The sequence below is a fragment of the Pseudophryne corroboree genome, chromosome 3 (genome assembly GCF_028390025.1).
Source record: "Pseudophryne corroboree isolate aPseCor3 chromosome 3, aPseCor3.hap2, whole genome shotgun sequence".
Lineage (NCBI taxonomy): Eukaryota > Metazoa > Chordata > Amphibia > Anura > Myobatrachidae > Pseudophryne > Pseudophryne corroboree.
In genome coordinates, this window is record NC_086446.1 from 10006382 (window position 1) to 10033887 (window position 27506).

At 48.7% G+C, this 27506-nt stretch overlaps 1 protein-coding gene across 1 annotated transcript in view; it reads left to right on the forward strand.

Moving 5' to 3' along the window:
• LOC135057008 (oocyte zinc finger protein XlCOF22-like) overlaps positions 1–27506 on the forward strand; it is a 162970-nt gene that overhangs the window by 92073 nt on the left and 43391 nt on the right. The window contains exons 2-5 of the mRNA XM_063962866.1: positions 9992–10165; positions 10620–10698; positions 10817–10914; positions 11038–11389. Coding sequence (XP_063818936.1) covers positions 10665–10698; positions 10817–10914; positions 11038–11389 — 484 coding nt within the window. The 5' untranslated portion in view covers positions 9992–10165; positions 10620–10664. The remainder of the gene's footprint in view (positions 1–9991; positions 10166–10619; positions 10699–10816; positions 10915–11037; positions 11390–27506) is intronic.

A 27506-nucleotide genomic window follows, 5' to 3' on the forward strand; every position in this document is an offset into this window, starting at 1 on the left:
GGTATAGTTACCACGAGTTGTACGGTGTGATTGGTGTGGCTGGTATGAGTCTTACCCTGGATTCCAAATCCTTTCCTTGTAATGTCAGCTCTTCCGGGCACAGTTTCCATAACTGAGGTCTGGAGGAGGGGCATAGAGGGAGGAGCCAGTGCACACCAGATAGTACCTAATCTTTCTTTTAGAGTGCCCAGTCTCCTTCGGAGCCCGTCTATTCCCCATGGTCCTTACGGAGTTCCCAGCATCCACTACGGACTACGAGAAATAGAATTACCGGTGAGTAAATTCTTATTATATAGGGGAGAGGGGACAGTACACTGATATATGAGGAGGAATAACACAGCTCCCGTCACACGCTGATATGTGGTATTATTATTATATAGGGGAGAGTGGACCGTACAGTGATATATGAGGGGGAATAACACAGCTCCATTTTTATTATATAGGGAAGAGGGGACCGTACAGTGATATATTGGGAGTAATAACACAGCTCCCGGCACACGCTGATATGTGGTATTATTATTATTATATAGGGGAGAGGGGACCGTACAGTGATATATGAGGAGGAATAACACAGCTCCCGGCACACACTGATATGTGGTATTATTATATAGGGGAGAGGGGACTGTTCAGTGATATATGAGGGGGAATAACACAGCCCCTGGCACACGCTGATATGTGGTATTATTATTATATAGGGGAGAGGGGACCGTACAGTGATATATGAGGGGGAATAACACAGCCCCTGGCACACGCTGATATGTGGTATTATTATTATATAGGGGAGATAGGACCGTACAGTGATATGAGGGGGAATAACACAGCTCCCGGCACACGCTGATATGTGGTATTATTATTCTATAAGGGAGAGGGGACTGTACAGTGATATATGAGGGGGAATAACACAGCCCCTGGCACACGCTGATATGTGGTATTATTATTATATAGGGGAGAGGGGACCGTACAGTGATATATGAGGGGGAATAACACAGCCCCTGGCACACGCTGATATGTGGTATTATTATATAGGGGAGAGGGGACCGTACAGTGATATATGAGGAGGAACAACACAGCTCCCGGCACACGCTGATATGTGGTTTTATTATTATATAGGAGAGAGGGGACAGTACAGCGATATATGAGGGGAAATATTTTATATAGTGTCATTATCCGAAGCCTTACCTCCGGCGGGGTCTCCTAGGGGTTACCGTCCCAGTGGTTGACGCAGCTGCGGCGGTGGGGAGCTTTTGGTGGCGGGTCCTCCGTGACATGTGCGGCTTCTGGAGACCAGTGGCCTGGATCTGGAGAGCTACAGTCTTCATTTATTCAAAGTTAAAGTTCTTCAGCCTCGTCTTTAATCACAAACCAGTCTTTCAGTTCTTCAAAACCAGTGTTCTTCAACCTTTTCTTCCAATCACAAACAACGGTTTTAAGTTCTTCACAACCGAAGTTCTTCAGCCTCATTCTTCAAGTCATTAACCATAAACTTCAGTTCTTTTATTCAGTGTCTTACAATCCCTCAAGTATCAGCGTACAGTTTGCTACTCATTAAAACTGCAGTTATCCTTCTACGGAGTCCTCCTTCTTTCCTTATGCTCACCTGCCAACTCTAACACTTATTATAATTACATTCAGCCGCCTCGTTTACTTCCTTCACAGGCAGCTATCCCTTCAGCAAAAGCTTGGTTGTCGGAACCCCAACTTATGCTGAGCGTGACAGTAAGCACTGACCACATGGATCCGGCGAGTGAGCAGGCTACCAGGGGCGAAGCCTTTGCAGATATCCTGACCCGTTTAAGCGGGAATCAAATCAAAATCCCGACGGTCGAAATCCCGACATGTACAAAATATCGACATGTAAAATGCCGACAGGTCAAAATGCCAACATGAGTTTTTCATGATTTTTTCATTGAAACCGACCTGTTCATACTTTACCATCCCAGTGGACCTGGAGGGGGAATATAATAGTGTGCCGAGCGCAGCGAGCCATGCGAGGAGACGCAGTACACATATATGGTGTCTATGTCGACATACACACACAAAAACAAAGAAAAACGCATGTCAGTATTTTGACCTGTCAGCATTTTATATGTCGCTATTTTGACCTTGTCTGTATTCTAAATGTCGGGATTTTGTCCATGTTGGGATTTCGACCTTGTCGGGATTTTGAACGTCAGTCATTGCTGTCGGGATTTTGACTGCCAGGATTTTGATTGGAGGTATTTCATACCGATCCCGTTTAAGCAAGCAGGAAGCCATGCAGGCATAGTTTGTACAATTCATGCAGAATATGTCCACTCATCTAGATTCTCTTCATGCTGCCATATCCACATCCCGGTCACCAGCTCCAGCATCCAGTCCTCCTGTGTTGATATCAGTTCCTCATTTACAGCTGCCGCCACCTAGTAAATTCGACGGTAGTCCAAAGCAATGCCGAGGTTTCCTCATTCAATGTGAGATCCAATTCAAGCTACAGTCTAATTTCTCTAACGTCCTAGTGGATGCTGGGAACTCCGAAAGGACCATGGGGAATAGCGGCTCCGCAGGAGACTGGGCACAACTAAAGAAAACTTTAGGTCACCTGGTGTGCACTGGCTCCTCCCACTATGACCCTCCTCCAAGCCTCAGTTAGATTTTTGTGCCCGGCCGAGCTGGATGCACACTAGGGGCTCTCCTGAGCTTCTAGAAAGAAAGTATATGTTAGGTTTTTTATTTTACAGTGAGACCTGCTGGCAACAGGCTCACTGCACCGAGGGACTAAGGGGAGAAGAAGCGAACCTACCTGCTTGCAGCTAGCTTGGGCTTCTTAGGCTACTGGACACCATTAGCTCCAGAGGGATCGACCGCATGGAACTGGCCTTGGTGTTCGTTCCCGGAGCCGCGCCGCCGTCCCCCTTACAGAGCCAGAAGCAAGAAGAGGTCCGGAAAATCGGCGGCAGAAGACATCAGTCTTCACCAAGGTAGCGCACAGCACTGCAGCTGTGCGCCATTGCTCCTCATGTACACCTCACACTCCGGTCACTGATGGGTGCAGGGCGCTGGGGGGGGCGCCCTGAGCAGCAATAAAAACACCTTGTCTGGCAAATATATCACAATATATAGCCCCAGAGGCTATATATGTGATAAATACCCCTGCCAGAATCCATTAAAAAGCAGGAGAAAAGTCCAAAAAAGGGGCGGAGCTATCTCCCTCAGCACACTGGCGCCATTTTTCCCTCACGGCTTAGCTGGAGGGAAGCTCCCTGGCTCTCCCCTGCAGTCTGCACTACAGAAAAGGGTTAAAAAGAGAGGGGGGGCACTAAATTTAGGCGCAGTAAATATAATAGCAGCTATAGGGGACATAATTCAGTTAGTCCCTGCATTATATAGCTCTCTGGTATGTGCTGGCATACTCTCACTCTGTCTCCCCAAGGGGCTTTTGTGGGGTCCTGTCCTCTGTTAGAGCATTCCCTGTGTGTGTGCGGTGTGTCGGTACGGCTGTATCGACATGTTTGATGAGGAAAATTATGTGGAGGCGGAGCAGATGCCTATAGAAGTGATGTCACCCCCTGCGGGGCAGACACCTGAGTGGATGGTCTTATGGAAGGAATTACGTGCAAGTGTCGACTCCTTACACAAAAAATTTGGCGACATGCCAAATGCGGGACAGCCGGCTTCTCAGCTCTTGCCTGCCTAGGCGTCTCAAAGGCCATCAGGGGCTCTAAAACGCCCGCTACCTCAGATGGCAGACGCAGATGTCGACACGGATACTGACACCAGTGTCGACGACAATGAGTCTAATCTAATGTCCACTAAGGCCATTCGTTGCATGATTGAGGCAATGAAAGAGGTGTTACACATTTCTGATATAAACCCAGGTACCACTAAAAAGGGTATTATGTTTGGGGAGAAAAAACTACCCGTAGTTTTTCCCCCATCGGAAGAATTAAATGAAGTGTGTGAAGAAGAGTGGGCTTTCCCCGATAAAAGATTGGTAATCTCTAAAAAGTTACTAATGGCGTTCCCTTTCCCGCCAGAGGATAGGGCATGTTGGGAAACACCTCCTAGGTTGGATAAAGCGCTCACACGTTTGTCTAAAAAGGTGGTACTACCGTCTCCGGATACGGCCGCCCTTAAGGAGCCTGCAGATAAGAAGCAGGAGGCGATCCTGAAGTCTGTATACACACACTCAGGCATTATACTTAGACCAGCTATTGCGTCAGCATGGATGTGCAGTGCTGCCGCTGCGTGGTCAGATTCCCTGTCAGAAAATATTGACACCCTAGACAGGGACACTATTCTGCTAACCATAGAGCATATAAAAGACTCAGTCTTATACATGAGAGATGCACAGAGGGAGATCTGCCGGCTGGCATCTAAAATAAGTGCATTGTCCATTTCTGCTAGGAGAGGCTTATGGACTCGGCAGTGGACAGGGGATGCAGATTCTAAAAGGCACATGGAAGTTTGGCCTTATAAGGGTGAGGAGTTATTCGGGGATGGTCTCTCGGACCTAGTTTCCACAGCAACAGCTGGGAAGTCAGCATTTTTACCCCATGTTCCCTCACAGCCTAAGAAGGCGCCGTTTTATCAGGTACAGTCCTTTCGGACCCAGAAAAACAGGCGAGGAAAAGGCGGGTCCTTTCTGTCCAGAGGCAGAGGTAGGGAAAAAAGGCTGCAACAAACAGCAGGTTCCCAGGAGCAAAAGTCCTCCCCCGCTTCTTCCAAGTCCGCCGCATGACGGTGGGGCTCCACAGGCGGAGCCAGGTACGGTGGGGGGCCGCCTCAAAAATGTCAGCGATCAGTGGGCTCGCTCACAGGTGGATCCCTGGATCCTTCAAATAGTATCTCAGGGGTACAAACTGGAATTCGAGGCGTCTCCACCACACCGGTTCCTAAAATCTGCCTTGCCGATTACTCCCTCAGAATGGGAGGCTGTGCTAGCGGCAATTCACAAGCTGTATTCCCAGCAGGTGATAATCAAGGTGCCCCTACTTCAACAAGGACGGGGTTACTATTCCACACTGTTTGTGGTACCGAAACCGGACGGTTCGGTGAGACCCATTTTAAATGTGAAATCCTTTAACACATACATAAAAAAATTCAAGTTCAAGATGGAATCGCTCAGGGCGGTTATTGCAAGCCTGGACGAGGGGATTACATGGTATCCCTGGACATCAAGGATGCTTACCTGCATGTCCCCATTTACCATCCTCACCAGGAGTACCTCAGATTTGTGGTACAGGATTGCCATTACCAATTCCAGATGCTGCCGTTTGGACTGTCCACGGCACCGAGGGTATTTACCAAGGTAATGGCGGAAATGATGATACTCCTTCGAAAAAAGGGAGTTTTTAATTATCCCGTACTTGGACGATCTCCTAATAAAGGCGAGATCCAGGGAGCAGTTGTTGGTAGGAGTAGCATTATCTCAGGAGGTGCTACACCAGCACGGTTGGATTCTGAATATTCCAAAGTCACAGCTGGTTCCGACGACACGTCTACTGTTCCTGGGTATGATTCTGGACACAGTCCAGAAAAAAGTGTTTCTCCCGGAGGAGAAAGCCAAGGAGTTGTCATCTCTAGTCAGAGACCTCCTGAAACCAAAACAGGTCTCGGTGCATCACTGCACGCGAGTCCTGGGAAAGATGGTGGCTTCTTACGAAGCAATTCCTTTCGGCAGGTTCCATGCCAGAATTTTTCAGTGGGACCTGTTGGACCAATGTTCCGGTTCGCATCTTCAGATGCATCGCCTAATAACCCTGTCTCCAAGAACCAGGGTGTCTCTGCTGTGGTGGCTGCAGAGTGCTCATCTTCTAGAGGGCCGCAGATTCGGCATACAGGACTGGGTCCTGGTGACCACGGATGCCAGCCTTCGAGGCTGGGGGGCAGTCACACAGGGAAGAAATTTCCAAGGACTATGGTCGAGTCAGGAGACTTCCCTACACATAAATATTCTGGAACTAAGGGCCATTTACAATGCCCTAAGTCAGGCAAAACCCCTGCTTCTACACCAACCGGTACTGATCCAGTCAGACAACATCACGGCAGTCGCCCATGTAAACCGACAGGGCGGCACAAGAAGCAGGATGGGCGGAAAATCACGTACTAGCACTGTCAGCAGTGTTCATTCCGGGAGTGGAAAACTGGGAAGCAGACTTTCTCAGCAGGCACGACCTCCACCCGGGAGAGTGGGGACTTCATCAGAAGTCTTCACACTGATTGTAAATCGTTGGGAACGGCCACAGGTGGACATGATGGCGTCCCGCCTAAACAAAAAACTAGAGAGATATTGCGCCAGGTCAAGGTACCCTCAGGCGATAGCTGTGGACGCTCTAGTGACACCGTGGGTGTACCAGTCAGTTTATGTGTTCCCTCCTCTGCCTCTCATACCCAAGGTACTGAGGATAATAAGGAAAAGAGGAGTAAGAACTATACTCGTGGTTCCGGATTGGCCAAGACGAGCGTGGTATCCGGAACTTCAAGAGATGATCTCAGAGGACCCATGGCCTCTGCCGCTCAGACAGGACCTGCTGCAGCAGGGGCCCTGTCTGTTCCAAGACTTACCGCGGCTGCGTTTGACGGCATGGCGGTTGAACGCCGGATCCTAAAGGAAAAGGGCATGCCGGAGGAAGTCATTCCTACGCTGATTAAAGCCAGGAAAGATGTATCTGCGAAACATTATCACCGCATATGGCGGAAATATGTTCCTTGGTGTGAGGCCAGAAAGGCCCCAACAGAGGAATTTCAGCTGGGTCGATTTCTGCACTTCCTGCAGTCAGGAGTGACTATGGGCCTAAAATTAGGCTCCATTAAGGTGCAGATCTCGGCTCTGTCGATTTTGTTCCAAGAAGAACTAGCTTCACTACCTGAAGTTCAGACATTTGTAAAAGGAGTGCTGCATATTCAGCCTCCTTTTGTGCCTCCAGTGGCACCTTGGGATCTCAACGTGGTGTTGAATTTCCTAAAATCACATTGGTTTGAGCCACTAAGAACCGTGTATCTGAAATATCTTACGTGGAAAGTGGTCATGTTATTGGCCTTGGCTTCGGCCAGGCGTGTATCAGAATTGGCGGCTTTGTCATGTAAAAGCCCTTATCTGATTTTCCATATGGATAGGGCAGAATTGAGGACTCGTCCCCAGTTTCTCCCTAAGGTGGTATCAGCCTTTCACTTGAACCAACCTATTGTAGTGCCTGCGGCTACAAGGAACTTGGAGGATTCCAAGTTACTGGACGTAGTCAGGGCCTTGAAAATTTATGTTTCCAGGACGGCTAGAGTCAGAAAAACTGACTCGCTATTTATCCTGTATGCACCCAACAAACTGGGTGCTCCTGCTTCTAAGCAGACTATTGCTCGCTGGATTTGTAGCACAATTCAGCAGGCGCATTCTGCGGCTGGACTGCCGCATCCTAAATCAGTAAAAGCCCATTCCACAAGGAAGGTGGGCTCATCTTGGGCGGCTGCCCGAGGGGTCTCGGCTTTACAACTTTGCCGAGCTGCTACTTGGTCAGGGGCAAACACGTTTGCAAAATTCTACAAATTTGATATCCTGGCTGAGGAGGACCTTGAGTTCTCTCATTCGGTGCTGCAGAGTCATCCGCACTCTCCCGCCCGTTTGGGAGCTTTGGTATAATCCCCATGGTCCTTTCGGAGTTCCCAGCATCCACTAGGACGTTAGAGAAAATAAGATTTTACTCACCGGTAAATCTATTTCTCGTAGTCCGTAGTGGATGCTGGGCGCCCATCCCAAGTGCGGATTGTCTGCAATACTTGTACATAGTTATTGTTAACAAAAGGGTTATTGTTGAGCCATCTGTTGAGAGGCTCAGTGTTTTCATACTGTTAACTGGGTATAGTATCACGAGTTATACGGTGTGATTGGTGTGGCTGGTATGAGTCTTACCCGGGATTCAAAATCCTTCCTTATTGTGTCAGCTCTTCCGGGCACAGTATCCTAACTGAGGCTTGGAGGAGGGTCATAGTGGGAGGAGCCAGTGCACACCAGGTGACCTAAAGTTTTCTTTAGTTGTGCCCAGTCTCCTGCGGAGCCGCTATTCCCCATGGTCCTTTCGGAGTTCCCAGCATCCACTACGGACTACGAGAAATAGATTTACCGGTGAGTAAAATCTTATTTTTTCATCTGAACGGACAATGATTGCATACATCTTAACTGGACGAGCTCTGGACATGACTTCACCATTGTGGGAGAGAACTGATCCCATACTCTCGAACTACCCGGAATTCGTGGCAACTTTTCGTAGGATCTTTGACAAGCCGGGCCGGACTATGTTTGTTTCTCTGGAGATTCTGTGTCAAGGAACCCGCTCCGTAGGCCAGTACGTGATCCAATTCCGTACGACCTTCTGAACTGAGCTGGAATAAGGAGGCTCTCATTGCTACCTTCTGGAATGGTCTTTCCGACAGAATTAAAGATGATCTGGCCACTCAAGACGTGCCAACTAAGCTCGACCAGTTAAATTTCTTTGTGCAATAAACTAGATCTGAGATATAAAGAGCGTTGTCTCGAACACACGAGGTTTGAGGGACCCAAATCTCGGGCCAGTCCCACTCCCAAGACCATCCTCACCTTCTACTGAAAAACCCATGAAAGTCAACCGTTCTCGTTTCACCGAGCAACGTCAAAGACGCAGACAAGGCAGCCTTTGTATGTATTGTGGTGCGGCCAACCACTTTGTTAGTCTTGTATTCAACGGCCGGGAAACTCCCGCTCCCAGTTTACGCAGGAGAGGTTAAGTTACGAGCATTCCACAAACTACTTACCAGGATGGAGTCGTCATTGTCTGTCTGTCTGGAACTTCCTTCTTCTTCTCTTCATGTTGCAGCGCTTTTAGATTCTGGAGCTGCTGAAAGTTTTATTACTTCCACCTTAGTCCAACATTCTAAAATACTGACCGTTCGTTTAGAGCGCGCTATTTCTATCACCGCGGTAGATGGAAGTTATATCCCTGAAGGGATCATCACCCTCCGTACTGTTCCTCTGAAGATGAAAGTTTGTATTCTCCATTCTGAAGCTATCTCTTTCCTGGTAATTCCCAAAGCCTATCAAAAAATAATCCTCAGGTTCCCGTGGTTACAGAAGCACAACCCCCACTTGGATTGGCAAACTATGGATGTGCTCGTCTGGGGGGAGTCCTGTTCCCAGAGTTGTCTGTCCACTGTCAAGCCAGTTCTTACACTACACTCTTCTAGCCTTCCAGACATTTACCGGCCCTTTTTAGACGTCTTCAGTAAGCAGGAGCGGACACTTTGCCTCCCTACCGCAGTTGGGATTGTCCTATTGATTTATTGCCTGGTAAAACACCTCCCAGAGGCCGAATTTATCCTTTTATCTCTCCCGGAAACCCAAGAGATTTCTGAGTACATACAGGAGAATTTGGCCAAAGGATTCCTTCAACCTTCCTCTTCTCCAGCTGGGGCAGGGATCTTTTTCGTTAAAAAGAAGGACGGGGGCCTGCGGCCTTGCTTTGATTACCGGGGCCTTAATGAGGTTCCAGTTAAGAACAGGTACCCCTTTCCCTTGATCCCCGAATTATTCGACAGAGTAAAGGGAGCTACCATTTTCACTAAAATGGACCTACGTGGGGCTTATAACCTTGTATGCATTCGCACAGGAGATGAGTGGAAGACTGCGTTCAATACCCACGATGGGCATTACTAATATCTGGTGATGCCCTTTGGTCTATGCAGTGCTCCAGCAGTTTTTCAGAATTATGTCAGTGAGCTTTTTCGAGATCTACTCTACAAGTGTCTGGTTATGTATCTGACAATATCCTGATATTCTCCAAAGATGTGAAGGTCCATCGCGAACAAGTCAAAGAAGCTAAGAACTCGGGACAGCCCATTAAATGCTATATACACTACACTGTTGACTGTTCCTTGGACATGGTAACAGATAGATAGTATAGGGTTTATATGTGTAATATAGACCTTTGTATAGAAGTGCAAGTTGCTCCATTTACTTTTTTTATTTCTCATTTTCATGTTAGTGAAGGAGACAACCGGTGAGTGCGAGTCATCCAGAAGCTCTCCCCGTGTGTCAGGAGGACTGAGCAGGACCCAGAGCCCCATCACGGTGCCTCCACCTCACTCACTGATACATGAGAGACACAATGACCAGAAGATCCTGGAACTCTCCAACAAGATCATTCAGCTGCTGACTGGAGAGGTGACTCCTGGGAATGGGGCATTATACAGTAACACCAGGGGACGTGTCTGGGTGATGACTGAAGAGGTGACTGCGGGGAATGGGGCATTATACAGTAACACCAGGGGATGTGTCTGGGTGTTGACTGGAGAGGTGACTGCTGGGAATAGGACATTATACAGTAACACCAGGGGGCGCGTCTGGGTGATGACTGGAGAGGTGACTGCGGGGAATGGGGCATTATACAGTAACACCAGGGGATGAGTCTGGGAGTTGACTGGAGAGGTGACTGCTGGGAATAGGACATGATACAGTAACACCAGGGGACGCGTCTGGGTGATGACTGGAGAGGTGACTGCTGGGAATGGGACATTATACAGTAACACCAGGGGATGTCTCTGGGTGATGACTGTATCACTGTGTGTGTCAGGTTCTTATAAGGTGTCAGGATTTCACTGTATATGTCTCCATGCAGGAGGAGGAGTATATAGAGGAACACAGGGGTCTGTACAAGGACGTGATGATGGAGAATCACCGGCCCCCGACATCACTGGGTAAGAGTAGACTGTCATGTATTGTACAAGGGAGAGCAGGTATGGGGGCCCCTATATACACACATCATCTGATAATCACATATATACACTGTACTCAGTCACTGTGTGTCTCCTACAGATGGGCCCAGTAACAGAGATACCCCAGAGAGATGTCCCCATCCTCTGTATTCCCAGGATTGTACAGAGGGGAATCACAGGATCCCACAGGAGGGTCAGGTAGGTGGGATTTACCAAAGTGACACTCTGTATGTTACTGTAGAGAAGCTGTGTCTCTCACATTCTTCTGTTTTATCTCAATATAGGTACTAATAAAGTGTTGTTGATTTATGGGTTATTTAGGGTGAAGATCTGACTGTTATTAAGGTAGAAGATATAGAGGGAGAAGAAGAGACGTATGTGACTGATATGAAGGCAGAAGATATAGAGGGAGAAGAAGAGACGTATGTGACTGATATGAAGGTAGAAGAAACAGAGGGAGAAGAAGAGACGTGTGTGACTGATATGAAGGCAGAAGATATAGAGGGAGAAGAAGAGACGTATGTGACTGATATAAAGGCAGAAGATATAGAGGGAGAAGAAGAGACGTATGTGACTGATATGAAGGCAGAAGATATCGAGGGAGAAGAAGAGACGTACGTAAGGGGTGATCAGCAGTGTAAGGAGGAGGAAATCCCTACAGATATCAGCACAGGTGAGTAATAAACACTTATCATGGAAAAGAGTCACATAAATAAAATGCTGTATATTATTGCTCTGTGGGAATAGCAGCCATGTATTAGACACAGCAGTACCTTTCATCTACCAATAAAACACAGGTTCAGGGGCACATGTACAATCTCCTGGGGTAGATGGCTGTGCCCAGCATCTGAGAGATCACACAGGTCTAAGGTTTCTAGTGCAGCTGTACTCAACCAGTTTTATTAAGCAGAAAAATAAACTAAAACATCTAAATAAACACCTTGTCATCTGGTGCTAACGAAACGTAAGTCACTCCTAACACTGCGAAACCATAACAGTCACCCAGAATAGCTCACTTGCATCCAGTAGCATGTTTTCTCTCAGAGACTTTGCAGTCCCTTTTCCCCAGGCTCATAGAGACCTAAAGATCAGGCTAGCAGCCTTTTAACACCCTCATGCAGGTGAAATCACTTATTTGCCTGCTCTGAGGTAACAAGTCAAAGACCGGGACTGGGTCTTATGGATGGAGCCCACCCTCCTTTCTCACATCCATACCCCAGGACCCCTTAACTGTCTGTTACTAAATGCCAAAAAGCTCTCATCAGAACCAATACAACATTTCTGGGGTTTAAAAAAAAATATAGGTATACCTGCATGCCACCACTATTCCAGTGACCCAACAAAATGAGAGATATTATGTCCAAGACCCCTGGGCAGTAGGAGATAGGCATCCGCACTCTCAGAGTACACCAAGGCGTTTCTACTACATTGGCGTCTTTTTTTCTAGCCGATTTAAGTGAAGTTAAGGCTGAGGCGTAAATTACTGTTGTGAATTGTGAAAATACAAAATAGCCTCAGACTCCTCCCATATAGACTTCTGGTATAATTAAATTAATTTCTCTGACGTCCTAGTGGATGCTGGGGACTCCGAAAGGACCATGGGAATAGCGGCTCCGCAGGAGACTGGGCACAAAAGTAAAAGCTTTAGGACTACCTGGTGTGCACTGGCTCCTCCCCCTATGACCCTCCTCCAAGCCTCAGTTAGATTTTTGTGCCCGAACGACAAGGGTGCTCACTAGGTGGCTCTCCTGAGCTGCTTAGTAAAAAGTTTAAGTATAGGTTTTTTATTTTCAGTGAATCCTGCTGGCAACAGGTTCACTGCACCGAGGGACTAAGGGGAGAAGAAGCGAACTCACCTGCGTGCAGAGTGGATTGGGCTTCTTAGGCTACTGGACATTAGCTCCAGAGGGACGATCACAGGCCCAGCCATGGATGGGTCCCAGAGCCGCGCCGCCGGCCCCCTTACAGAGCCAGAAGACTGAAGAGGTCCGGAAAATCGGCGGCAGAAGACGTCCTGTCTTCAATAAGGTAGCGCACAGCACCGCAGCTGTGCGCCATTGCTCTCGGCACACTTCACACTCCGGTCACTGAGGGTGCAGGGCGCTGGGGGGGGGGGCGCCCTGAGACGCAATAAAAACACCTTATATGGCAAAAAATACATCACATATAGCTCCTGGGCTATATGGATGCATTTAAACCCTGCCAATTTTTCCTTAAAAAAGCGGGAGAAAGGCCGCCGAGAAGGGGGCGGAGCCTATCTCATCAGCACACTGGCGCCATTTTTCCTCACAGCTCCGTTGGAGGGAAGCTCCCTGACTCTCCCCTGCAGTCCTGCACTACAGAAACAGGGTAAAACAAGGGAGGGGGGGCACTAATTGGCAGATAAATCTATACAGCAGCTATATAATAAGAATTTACTTACCGATAATTCTATTTCTCGGAGTCCGTAGTGGATGCTGGGGTTCCTGAAAGGACCATGGGGAATAGCGGCTCCGCAGGAGACAGGGCACAAAAAGTAAAGCTTTAGGATCAGGTGGTGTGCACTGGCTCCTCCCCCTATGACCCTCCTCCAAGCCAGTTAGGTACTGTGCCCGGACGAGCGTACACAATAAGGGAGGAATTTTGAATCCCGGGTAAGACTCATACCAGCCACACCAATCACACCGTACAACTTGTGATCTAAACCCAGTTAACAGTATGATAACAGCGGAGCCTCTGAAAAGATGGCTCACAACAATAATAACCCGATTTTTGTAACTATGTACAAGTATTGCAGATAATCCGCACTTGGGATGGGCGCCCAGCATCCACTACGGACTCCGAGAAATAGAATTATCGGTAAGTAAATTCTTATTTTCTCTATCGTCCTAGTGGATGCTGGGGTTCCTGAAAGGACCATGGGGATTATACCAAAGCTCCCAAACGGGCGGGAGAGTGCGGATGACTCTGCAGCACCGAATGAGAGAACTCCAGGTCCTCTTTTGCCAGGATATCAAATTTGTAGAATTTTACAAACGTGTTCTCCCCTGACCACGTAGCTGCTCGGCAGAGTTGTAATGCCGAGACCTCTCGGGCAGCCGCCCAAGATGAGCCCACCTTCCTTGTGGAATGGGCCTTAACCGATTTAGACTGTGGCAGGCCTGCCTCAGAATGTGCAAGTTGAATTGTGTTACAAATCCAACGAGCAATCGACTGCTTAGAAGCAGGCGCACCCAACTTGTTGGGTGCATACAGTATAAACAGCGAGTCAGATTTTCTGACTCCAGCTGTCCTTGAACATATTTTCAGGGCCCTGACAACTTCTAGCAACTTGGAGTCCTCCAAGTCCCTAGTAGGTGCAAGGCACCACAATAAGCTGGTTCAGGTGAAACACTGACACCACCTTAGGGAGAGAACTGGGGACGAGTCCGCAGCTCTGCCCTGTCCGAATGGACAAACAGATATGGGCTTTTTTGAGAAAAAACCACCAATTTGACACTCGCCTGGTCCAGGCCAGGGCCAAGAGCATGGTCACTTTTTATGTGAGATGCTTCAAATCCACATATTTGACTGGTTTTAAACCAATGTGATTTGAGGAATCCCAGAACTACGTTGAGATCCCACAGTGCCACTGGAGGCACAAAAAAGGGGTTTGTATATGCAATACTCCCTTGACAAACTTCTGGACTTCAGGAACTGAAGCCAATTCTTTCTGGAAGAAAATTTACAGGGCCGAATTTGAACCTTAATGGACCCCAATTTGAGGCCCATAGACACTCCTGTTTGCAGGAAATGCAGGAAACGACCGAGTTGAAATTTCTTTGTGGGGCCTTCCTGGCCTCACACCACGCAACATATTTTCGCCACACGTGGTGATAATGTTGTGCGGTCACCTCCTTTCTGGCTTTGACCAGGGTAGGAATGACCTCTTCCGGAATGCCTTTTTTTCCCTTAGGATACGGCTTTCCATCGCCATGCCGACAAACGCAGCTGCGGTAAGTCTTGGAACAGACATGGTACTTGCTGAAGCAAGTCCCTTCTTAGCGGCAGAGGCCATAAGACCTCTGTAAGCATCTCTTGAAGTTCCGGGTACCAAGTCCTTCTTGGCCAATCCGGAGCCATGAGTATAGTTCTTACTCCTCTACGTCTTATAATTCTCAGCACCTTAGGTATGAGAAGCAGAGGAGGGAACACATACACCGACTGGTACACCCACGGTGTTACCAGAACGTCCACATCTATTGCCTGAGGGTCTCTTGACCTGGCGCAATACCTGTCCCGTTTTTTTTTTTTTTTTTTTTTTTTTTTTTTTTTTTTTTTTGGACGGGACGCCATCATGTCCACCTTTGGTATTTCCCAACGGTTTACAATCATGTGGAAAAAACTTCTCAATGAAGTTTCCACTCTCCCGGGTGGAGGTCGTGCTGAGGAAGTCTGCTTCCCAGTTTCCATTCCCGGGATGAAAAACTGCTGACAGTGTTATCACATGATTTTCCGCCCAGCGAAAAGTCCTTGCAGTTTCTGCCATTGCCCTCCTGCTTCTTGTGTCGCCCTGTCTGTTTACGTGGGCGACTGCCGTGATGTTTTTTTTTTTTTCCACTGGATCAATACCGGCTGACCTTGAAGCAGAGGTCTTGCTAAGCTTAGAGCATTATAAATTTACCCTTAGCTCCAGTATATTTATGTGGAGAAAAGTCTCCATACTTGATCACACTCCCTGGAAATTTTTCCCTTGTGTGACTGCTCCCCAGCCTCTCAGGCTGGGCTCCGTGGTTACCAGCATCCAATCCTGAATGCCGAATCTGCGGCCCTCTAGAAGATGAGCACTCTATAACCACCACAGGAGAGACACCCTTGTCCTTGGATATTGGGTTATCCGCTGATGCATCTGAAGATGCGATCCGGACCATTTGTCCAGCAGATCCCACTGAAAAGTTCTTACGTGAAATCTGCCGAATGGAATTGCTTCGTAGGAAGCCACCATTTTTACCAGGACCCTTGTGCAATGATGCACTGTTTTTAGGAGGTTCCTGACTTGCTCGGATAACTCCCTGGCTTTCTCTTCCGGGAGAAACACCTTTTTCTGGACTGTGTCCAGAATCATCCCTAGGCACAGCAGACGTGTCGTCGGGATCAGCTGCGATTTTGGAATATTTAGAATCCACCCGTGCTGATTGTAGCAGTATCCGAGATAGTGCTACTCCGACCTCCAACTGTTCCCTGGACTATGCCCCTATCAGGAGATCGTCCAAGTAAGGGATAATTAAGACGCCTTTTCTTCGAAGAAGAATCATCAATTCGGCCATTACCTTGGTAAAGACCCCGGGGTGCCGTGGACAATCCAAACGGCAGCGTCTGAAACTGATAGTGACAGTTCTGCACCACGAACCTGAGGTACCCTTAGTGAGAAGGGCAAATTTGGGACATAGAGGTAAGCATCCCTGATGTCCCGGGACACTATATAGTCCCCTTCTTCCTGGTTCGTTATCACTGCTCTGAGTGACTTCATCTTAATTTGAACCTTTGTAAGTGTTCAAAAAAATTTTTTAGAATAAGTCTCACCTAGCCTTCTGGCTTCAGTACCACAATATAGTGTGGAATAATACCCCTTTTCTGTAGTAGGAGGGGTAATTTAATTATCACCTGCTGGGAATACAGCTTGTGAATTTTTTCCCATACTACCTCCTTGTCGGAGGGAGACTTGGTAAAGCAGACTTCAGGAGCCTGCGAAGGGGAAACGTCTCGACATTCCCATCTGTACCGCCCGGGATACTACTTGTAGGATCCAGGGGTCCTGTACGGTCTCAGCGCCATGCTGAGAACTTGTCAGACGCGGTGGAACGCTTCTGTTCCTGGGAATGGGCTGCCTGCTGCAGTCTTCTTCCCTTTCCTCTATCCCTGGGCAGATATGATCTTATAGGGACGAGAGGACTGAGGCTGAAAAGACGGTGTCTTTTTCTGCAGAGATGTGACTTAGGGTAAAAAACGGTGGATTTTCCAGCAGTTGCCGTGACCACCAGGTCCGATGGACCGACCCCAAACAAGTCCTCTTCCTTTATACGGCCATACTGTGCCGTTTGGAATCTGCATCACCTGACCACTGTCGTGTCCATAACATCTTCTGGCAGTTATGGACATCGCGTTTATTCATGATGCCAGAGTGCAAATATCCCTCTGTGCATCTCGCATATATAGAAATGCTCTATAGTCAATAAAATACTGTCCCTGTCAAGGGTATCAATATTCTCAGTCAGGGAATCCGACCAAGCCACCCTAGCTCTGCACATCCAGGCTGAGGCGATCGCTGGCCGCAGTATAACACCAGTATGTGTGTATATACTTTTTATTATATTTTCCAGCCTTGTCAGCTGGTCCTTGAGGACGGCCCTATCTATAGACGGTACCGCCACTTGTTTTGATAAGCGTGTGAGCGCCTTATCCACCTTAAGGGGTGTTTCCCAACGCGCCCTAACTTCTGGCGGGAAAGGGTATACCGCCCATAATTTTCTATCGGGGGGAACCCACGCATCATCACACACTTTATTTAATTTATCTGATTCAGGAAAAACTATGGTAGTTTTTTCACATCCCACATAATACCCTCTTTTGTGGTACTTGTAGTATCAGAAATACGTAACACCTCCTTCATTGCCTTTAACGTGTGGCCCTAATAAGGAATACGTTTGTTTATTCACCGTCGACACTGGATTCAGTGTCCCTGTCTGTGTCTGTGTCGACCGACTAAAGTAAACGGGCGTTTTAAAACCCTTGACGGTGTTTTTGAGACGTCTGGACCGTACTAATTGTTTGTCGGCCGTCTCATGTCGTCAACCGACTTTGCAGCGTGTTGACATTATCACGTAATTTCCTAAATAAGCCATCCATTCCGGTGTCGACTCCCTAGAGAGTGACATCACCATTACAGGCAATTGCTCCGCCTCCTCACCAACATCGTCCTCCTACCTGTCGACACACACGTACCGACACACAGCACACACACAGGGAATGCTCTGATAGAGGACAGGACCCACTAGCCCTTTGGAGAGACAGAGGGAGAGTTTGCCAGCACACACCAAAAACGCTATAATTATATAGGGACAACCTTATATAAGTGTTTTCCCTTATAGCATCTTAATATATATATAAGCATATCGCCAAATTAGTGCCCCCCCTCTCTGTTTTAACCCTGTTTCTGTAGTGCAGTGCAGGGGAGAGCCTGGGAGCCTTCCCTCCAGCCTTTCTGTGAGGGAAAATGGCGCTGTGTGCTGAGGAGATAGGCCCCGCCCCTTTTTCGGCGGCCTCGTCTCCCGCTCTTAACGGATTCTGGCAGGGGTTAAATATCTCCATATAGCCTCCGGAGGCTATATGTGAGGTATTTTTAGCCAAAATAGGTATTCATTTGCCTCCCAGGGCGCCCCCCTCCCAGCGCCCTGCACCCTCAGTGACTGCCGTGTGAAGTGTGCTGAGAGGAAAATGGCGCACAGCTGCAGTGCTGTGCGCTACCTTTAGAAGACTGAGGAGTCTTCTGCCGCCGATTCTGGACCTCTTCTTACTTCAGCATCTGCAAGGGGGCCGGCGGCAAGGCTCCGGTGACCATCCAGGCTGTACCTGTGATCGTCCCTCTGGAGCTGATGTCCAGTAGCCAAGAAGCCAATCCATCCTGCACGCAGGTGAGTTCACTTCTTCTCCCCTAAGTCCCTCGTTGCAGTGATCCTGTTGCCAGCAGGACTCACTGTAAAATAAAAAACCTAAGCTAAACTTTCCTAAGCAGCTCTTTAGGAGAGCCACCTAGATTGCACCCTTCTCGGCCGGGCACAAAAATCTAACTGGCTTGGAGGAGGGTCATAGGGGGAGGAGCCAGTGCACACCACCTGATCCTAAAGCTTTACTTTTTGTGCCCTGTCTCCTGCGGAGCCGCTATTCCCCATGGTCCTTTCAGGAACCCCAGCATCCACTAGGACGATAGAGAAAAGGGAAAAACACTTATATAAGGTTATCCCTGTATATATATAGCGCTCTGGTGTGTGCTGGCAAACTCTCCCTCTGTCTCCCCAAAGGGCTAGTGGGGTCCTGTCCTCTATCAGAGCATTCCCTGTGTGTGTGCTGTGTGTCGGTACGTTGTGTCGACATGTATGAGGAAGGAATTACGTGATAGTGTCAGCACTTTACAAAAGACTGTTGACGACATGAGACAGCCGGCAAATCAGTTATTACCTGTACAGGCGTCTCAAACACCGTCAGGGGCTCTAAAGCGCCCGTTACCTCAGATGGTCGACACAGACCCAGACACGGACACTGACTCCAGTGTCGACGGTGAGGAAACAAACGTATTTTCCAGTAGGGCCACACGTTACATGATCACGGCAATGAAGGAGGTTTTGAACATTTCTGATACTACAAGTACCACAAAAAAGGGTATTATGTGGGGTGTGAAAAAACTACCCGTAGTTTTTCCTGAATCAGATGAATTAAATGAGGTGTGTGATGAAGCGTGGGTTTCCCCCGATAAAAAACTGCTAATTTCTAAAAAATTATTGGCATTATACCCTTTCCCGCAAGAGGTTAGGGCGCGTTGGGAAACACCCCCTAGGGTAGATAAGGCGCTCACACGCTTATCAAAACAAGTGGCGTTACCGTCTCCTGATACGGCCGCCCTCAAGGAACCAGCTGATAGGAAGCTGGAAAATATCCTTAAAAGTATATACACACATACTGGTATTATACTGCGACCAGCAATCGCCTCAGCCTGGATGTGCAGTGCTGGGGTGGCTTGGTCGGATTCCCTGACTGAAAATATTGATACCCTGGACAGGGACAGTATATTATTGACTATAGAGCATTTAAAGGATGCATTTCTATATATGCGAGATGCACAGAGGGATATTTGCACTCTGGCATCAAGAGTAAGTGCGCTGTCCATTTCTGCCAGAAGAGGGTTATGGACGCGACAGTGGTCAGGTGATGCGGATTCCAAGCGGCATATGGAAGTATTGCCGTATAAAGGGGAGGAGTTATTTGGGGTCGGTCTATCGGACCTGGTGGCCACGGCAACGGCTGGGAAATCCACCTTTTTACCCCAGGTCACCTCTCAGCAGAAAAAGACACCGTCTTTTCAGGCTCAGTCCTTTCGTCCCCATAAGGGCAAGCGGGCAAAAGGCCACTCATATCTGCCCCGGGGCAGAGGAAGGGGAAAAAGACTGCAGCAGGCAGCCTCTTCCCAGGAACAGAAGCCCTCCCCCGCTTCTGCCAAGTCCTCAGCATGACGCTGGGGCCTTACAAGCGGACTCAGGCACGGTGGGGGCCCGTCTCAAGATTTTCAGCGCGCAGTGGGCTCACTCGCAAGTGGACCCCTGGACCCTGCAGGTAGTATCTCAGGGGTACAAATTGGAATTCGAGACGTCTCCCCCTCGCCGGTTCCTGAAGTCTGCTTTACCAACGTCTCCCTCCGACAGGGAGGCGGTATTGGAAGCCATTCACAAGCTGTATTCCCAGCAGGTGATAATCAAGGTACCCCTCCTACAACAGGGAAAGGGGTATTATTCCACGCTGTTTGTGGTACCGAAGCCGGACGGCTCGGTGAGACCTATTTTAAATCTGAAATCCTTGAACACTTACATACAAAGGTTCAAATTCAAGATGGAGTCACTCAGAGCAGTGATAGCGAACCTGGAAGAAGGGGACTATATGGTGTCTCTGGACATCAAGGATGCTTACCTCCATGTCCCAATTTGCCCTTCTCGCCAAGGGTACCTCAGGTTTGTGGTACAGAACTGTCACTATCAGTTTCAGACGCTGCCGTTTGGATTGTCCACGGCACCCCGGGTCTTTACCAAGGTAATGGCCGAAATGATGATTCTTCTTCGAAGAAAAGGCGTCTTAATTATCCCTTACTTGGACGATCTCCTGATAAGGGCAAGGTCCAGAGAACAGTTAGAGGTCGGAGTAGCACTATCTCAAGTAGTACTACGACAGCACGGGTGGATTCTAAATATTCCAAAATCGCAGCTGATTCCGACGACACGTCTGCTGTTCCTAGGGATGATTCTGGACACAGTCCAGAAAAAGGTGTTTCTCCCGGAGGAGAAAGCCAGGGAGTTATCCGACCTAGTCAGGAACCTCCTAAAACCAGGCCAAGTGTCAGTGCATCAATGCACAAGGGTCCTGGGAAAAATGGTGGCTTCTTACGAAGCGATTCCATTCGGCAGATTCCACGCAAGAACTTTTCAGTGGGATCTACTGGACAAATGGTCCGGATCGCATCTTCAAATGCATCAGCGGATAACCCTGTCTCCAAGGACAAGGGTGTCTCTCCTGTGGTGGTTACAGAGTGCTCATCTTCTAGAGGGCCGCAGATTCGGCATTCAGGACTGGGTCCTGGTGACCACGGATGCCAGCCTGAGAGGCTGGGGAGCAGTCACACAGGGAAAAAATTTCCAGGGCTTGTGGTCAAGCATGGAAACGTCACTTCACATAAATATCCTGGAACTAAGGGCCATTTACAATGCCCTAAGTCAGGCAAGGCCTCTGCTTCAGGGTCAGCCGGTGTTGATCCAGTCGGACAACATCACGGCAGTCGCCCACGTAAACAGACAGGGCGGCACAAGAAGCAGGAGGGCAATGACGGAAGTTGCAAGGATTCTTCGCTGGGCGGAAAATCATGTGATAGCACTGTCAGCAGTGTTCATTCCGGGAGTGGACAACTGGGAAGCAGACTTCCTCAGCAGACACGACCTCCACCCGGGAGAGTGGGGACTTCACCCAGAAGTCTTCCACATGATTGTGAACCGTTGGGAAAAACCAAAGGTGGACATGATGGCGTCCCGCCTCAACAAAAAACTGGACAGATATTGCGCCAGGTCAAGGGACCCTCAGGCAATAGCTGTGGACGCCCTGGTAACACCGTGGGTGTACCAGTCAGTGTATGTGTTCCCTCCTCTGCCTCTCATACCCAAGGTACTGAGAATCATAAGAAGGAGAGGAGTAAGGACTATACTCGTGGCTCCGGATTGGCCAAGAAGGACTTGGTACCCGGAACTTCAAGAGATGCTCACGGAAGACCCGTGGCCTCTACCTCTAAGAAAGGACCTGCTCCAGCAGGGACCCTGTCTGTTCCAAGACTTACCGCGGCTGTGTTTGACGGCATGGCGGTTGAACGCCGGATCCTGAAGGAAAAAGGCATTCCGGATGAAGTCATCCCTACCCTGATCAAAGCCAGGAAGGATGTAACTGTGCAACATTATCACCGTATTTGGCGTAAATATGTTGCGTGGTGTGAGGCCAGGAAGGCCCCTACAGAGGAATTTCAACTGGGTCGTTTCCTGCATTTCCTGCAAACAGGACTGTCTATGGGCCTAAAATTAGGGTCCATTAAGGTTCAAATTTCGGCCCTGTCGATATTCTTCCAAAAAGAACTAGCTTCAGTTCCTGAAGTTCAGACGTTTGTCAAGGGAGTACTGCATATACAGCCTCCTTTTGTGCCTCCAGTGGCACCTTGTGATCTCAATGTAGTTTTGGGTTTCCTAAAATCACATTGGTTTGAACCACTCACCACTGTGGACTTAAAATATCTCACATGGAAAGTGGTAATGCTGTTAGCCCTGGCTTCAGCCAGGCGTGTCTCAGAATTGGCGGCTTTATCCTATAAAAGCCCTTACCTAATTTTTCATACGGACAGGGCAGAATTGAGGACTCGTCCCCAATTTCTCCCTAAGGTGGTTTCAGCGTTTCACTTAAACCAGCCTATTGTGGTACCTGCGGCTACTAGGGACTTGGAGGATTCCAAGTTGCTGGACGTAGTCAGGGCCCTGAAAATATATGTTTCCAGGACGGCTGGAGTCAGAAAATCTGACTCGCTGTTTATCCTGTATGCACCCAACAAGCTGGGTGCTCCTGCTTCTAAGCAGACTATTGCTCGTTGGATTTGTAGTACAATTCAACTTGCACATTCTGTGGCAGGCCTGCCACAGCCAAAATCTGTAAAAGCCCATTCCACACGAAAAGTGGGCTCATCTTGGGCGGCTGCCCGAGGGGTCTCGGCTTTACAACTTTGCCGAGCAGCTACTTGGTCAGGGGCAAACACGTTTGCTAAATTCTACAAATTTGATACCCTGGCTGAGGAGGACCTGGAGTTCTCTCATTCGGTGCTGCAGAGTCATCCGCACTCTCCCGCCCGTTTGGGAGCTTTGGTATAATCCCCATGGTCCTTTCGGAGTCCCCAGCATCCACTAGGACGTCAGAGAAAATAAGAATTTACTTACCGATAATTCTATTTCTCATAGTCCGTAGTGGATGCTGGGCGCCCATCCCAAGTGCGGATTGTCTGCAATACTTGTACATAGTTATTGTTACAAAAATCGGGTTATTATTGTTGTGAGCCATCTTTTCAGAGGCTCCTCTGTTATCATGCTGTTAACTGGGTTCAGATCACAAGTTGTACGGTGTGATTGGTGTGGCTGGTATGAGTCTTACCCGGGATTCAAAATCCTTCCTTATTGTGTACGCTCGTCCGGGCACAGTATCCTAACTGAGGCTTGGAGGAGGGTCATAGGGGGAGGAGCCAGTGCACACCATGTAGTCCTAAAGCTTTTACTTTTGTGCCCAGTCTCCTGCGGAGCCGCTATTCCCATGGTCCTTTCGGAGTCCCCAGCATCCACTACGGACTATGAGAAATAGAATTATCGGTAAGTAAATTCTTATTTTTAAGTGAAACCATTGTCTGTAATTAGCCCCTTATATACACCGATCAGCCATAACATTAAACCCACCTGCTTAATATTGTGTTGGACCCTCTCGTGCCACTAGAACAGCTCTGATCCGTCAAGGCATGGACTCCACAAGACCTCTGATTGTGTCCTGTGTTTTTAGCTCCAAGACATTAGCGGCAGTTCCTTTAATTCCTGTAAGTTGCAAGGTGGGGCCTCCATGGCTTAGACTTTTGTAGCACATCCCACAGATGCTCGAACAGATTGAGATCTGGGGAACTGGAGAACACCTTGAAGTCTTTGCCGTGTTCCTCAACCATTTCTTGAAAAATTTAGCAGAATGCAGAACTATATTATATAAGTTTAAAAGAAAAAACATTAATCTAATGGACATTCAAGTGTGAATTTTAAACATAATTCCATTTCACTTCATATGGGCGCAGTCTCGAATTGCTTTGCTTTTTCGCATCCTATTGGTTCCCACTAACAGGGGTTCCTCCAAGAGTTGCAGCTAACCTATTGAATGAGGGTGAGATAAGTGTATTTCTCTTACGTCCTAGAGGATGCTGGGGACTCCGTAAGGACCATTGCGTATAGACGGGCTCCGCAGGAGACATGGGCACCTATAAAGAACTTTTAGTATGGGTGTGCACTGGCTCCTCCCTCTATGCCCCTCCTCCAGACCTCAGTTAGATCCTGTGCCCAGCGGAGAATGGGTGCACTGCAGGGGAGCTCTCCTGAGTTTCTCTGAATAAGAATTTTGTTAGGTTTTTTTGTTTTTCAGGGAGCACTGCTGGCAACAGGCTCCCTGCATCGTGGGACTGAGGAGAGAGAAGCAGACCTACTTAAGTGATAGGCTCTGCTTCTTTGGCTACTGGAGACCATTAGCTCCAGAGGGAGTCGGAACGCAGGTCTCCCCCTGCTGTTCGTCCCAGAGCCGCTCCACCGTCCTCCTCACAGCGCCGAAAAATAGAAGCCGGGTGAGTATAAGAAGCAAAGAAGACTTCAAGGCGGCAGAAGACTTCAGATCTTCACTGAGGTAACGCGCAGCGGTAATGCTGCGCGCCATTGCTCCAACACACTACACACACTGACAGGCACTGATGGGTACAGGGCGCAGGGGGGGCGCCCTGGGCAGCAATATAAACCTCTGGACTGGCATTATATAGATATTAGGCTGCGGAGGCAGTTAAGATATAAATCCTCCGCCATTTTTTATACAATTGAGAGGGACCAAAGCCCGCCGCTGGAGGGGGGCGGAGCTTGGTCCCTCGGCACTAACCAGCGCCATTTTCTCCACAGAGCACTGCAGAGAAGCTGGCTCCCCGGACTCTCCCCTGCTGAACACGGTGACAGAGGGCTGGAAGGGGGGGGGGGCACTTTTAAGGCGCAGTGAGTGTATTACACGATTATTATAATTTCTCTTACGTCCTAGAGGATGCTGGGGACTCCAAAAGGACCATGTGGTATAGACTGGATCCGCAGGAGCTTGGGCACACTAAAAAGACTTAAAACTGGGTGTGAACTGGCTCCTCCCTCTATGCCCCTCCTCCAGACCTCAGTTAGACTTTGTGCCCAGGAGTGACTGGATGCACACTAGGGGAGCTCTACTGAGTTTCTCTAGAAAAATACTTTTGTTAGGTGTTTTATTTTCAGGGAGCCCTGCTGGCTACAGGCTCTGGGAGGGGGGGGGGGGGCGCCCTGGGAGGCATGTTACTGAAGTTTTGTAAGGGCAGCATATGACCCCTGCCGGCATTTTACCTGAGTTTGAATTTTGCGGGCCGAAGCCGCCGGGAAGGGGGCCGAGCTTCGGTCCGCGGCTCACACGCACCATTTTCTCCCTGCACCAGACGGAGGGAGAGACGCTGCCGGGACCTCCACGCTGATTTCAAGTAAAGGGGGCATCTCCAGAGGGGAGCCGCAGTGGGTTACCAGTCTTTTTGATAATAAGGCAGCGCTGGGTACATATATTCGTGTACCAATATACAGGCGCTGGGGTGTGAGCTGGCATACTCCCTCTGTCTCCTCTTCTGGGCTGCATTGTGGGCCTATCACCTTGCTGGGATGGTTCTGTGTGTGTTGTGTGTCGGTATTACGTGTCGACATGTCTGAGCCTGAATGTTATTCACCAGAGGAGGTTATGGGAGGTGGGGATGCGGGGCTAGATGTAGCACTGTCGACGCAGCGGACTCCTGATTTACTAGCACTCAATACAATAAATTCCAATGTAGCTTCTTTATCTAAGAGGTTAGATAAGTCTGAGTCACAGACGCAGGTGTGGAAAAAGTCCATGGAGGAGGCTTTATTTCAGGTACAGACCCCATCCGGGTCCCATAAGAGGCCTTTTACTCAGGTGGGGGATACGGATACCGACACGGACTCTGTTTCCGAGGTCGATTTCACTGAGGCTGCGTTACACCAACGATTAGTTAAGAGTATTCAGTATATGATTGTGGCTATAAAGGATGTTTTGCAGATTTCTGATGAACCTGCGGTACAGGAAACAAGTATTTGCTTGTTCAAGGGAAAGAAACCTGAGGTGAAGTTTCCCTCCTCTCATGAAATGAATACTCTTTGTGAAAAGGCTTGGGAGTCGCCTGATAAGAAATGGCAGATTCCCAAGAGGATTTACATGGCGTATCCTTTCCCCTCTGATGACAGGGAAAAATGGGAGACATCTCCAACTGTTGATAAAGCTCTATCCTGTTTGTCTATGAAGGTGGCGCTTCCGTCTCCTGACACGGCAGCTCTCGAGGATCCGGCGGATCGCAAGTTGGAGACGTGTCTGAAGTCCATTTTAGCTAATACGGGACGGGTGCATTGCTCAGACCTGCTGTGGCGTCGGTATGGGTGAGTAGTGCTATTGCTAAATGGGCTGAGAATTTAGCTAGTGACATGGATACTCTTGATAAAGACAATGTCCTTCTAACTCTCGGTTATATTAAGGACGCTGCGGATTACCTAAAGGACTTGGCAAGGGACGTCTGTCTCTTGGGATCAAGGACCAATGCCATGTCTATATCTGCCAGGAGGGCCTTGTGGATCCATCAATGGAATGCTGATGCCGACTCCCAAGAGGTCTATGGAAGCTCTACCATTTAAAGGTACTGTATTGTTTGGGGATGGCCTGGTGAACCTAGTCTCGACCGCGACTGCGGGTAAGTCCTCTTTTCTTCCTTATGTTCCCACACAACAGAAAAAGGCACCACATCAACAAATGCAGTCCTTTCGTCACAATAAATACAGGCGTGGGAAAGGTTCGTCTTTCCTCGCCTTAAAGGGTAGAGGACGGGGAAGAAAACTTCCTGCAGCCTCAGGCGCACAGGACCAGAAGTCCTCCCCGGCTGCTACCAAGTCCACCGCATGACGCTGGGGCTTCCCTGGGGGAGTCCAGACCGGTGGGCGCTCGTCTTCAGGTATTCAGCCAGGTCTGGATTCAATCAGACCTGGATCCTTGGGTGTTAGAAATCGTGTCTCAAGGATACAAACTGGAGTTTCATCAGATGCCCCCCCCACCGGTTCTTCATTTCGGTATTACCAGTGGTTCTTCCGGACAGGGAGGTGGTCCGGGCGGTGATTCAAAAATTCTGTCTACAGAAGGTCATTGTTCCCGTCCCTCCATCCCAGCGGGGGGAGGGGTTCTACTGGAGCCTCTTTGTGGTACCGAAACCAGACGGTTCGGTCAGACCAATTCTAAATCTAAAATCCCTCAATCCATACTTGAAAGTCTTCAAGTTCAAGATGGAATCCCTTCGAGCAGTGATTACCAGCCTGGATGGGGGGGGGGATTTTATGGCGTCAGTTGACATAAAGGATGCCTACTTACATGTGCCGATATATTCTCCACATCAGGCTTTCCTCAGGTTTGCGATACAGGATTCTCATTACCAATTTCAGACGTTGCCGTTTGGGCTTTCCACGGCTCTCAAGGATTTTCAACAAGGTCATGTCAGAAATGATGGTTCTTCTTCGCAAACAGGGGGTTTCAATTATCCCGTACTTGGATGATCTCCTGATAAAGGCGAGGTCCAAGGAACGATTGCTGAGAAGTGTAGAGTTGTTACTATCGGTTCAGCGACAGCACGGTTGAGTGCTCAATTTGCCGAAATC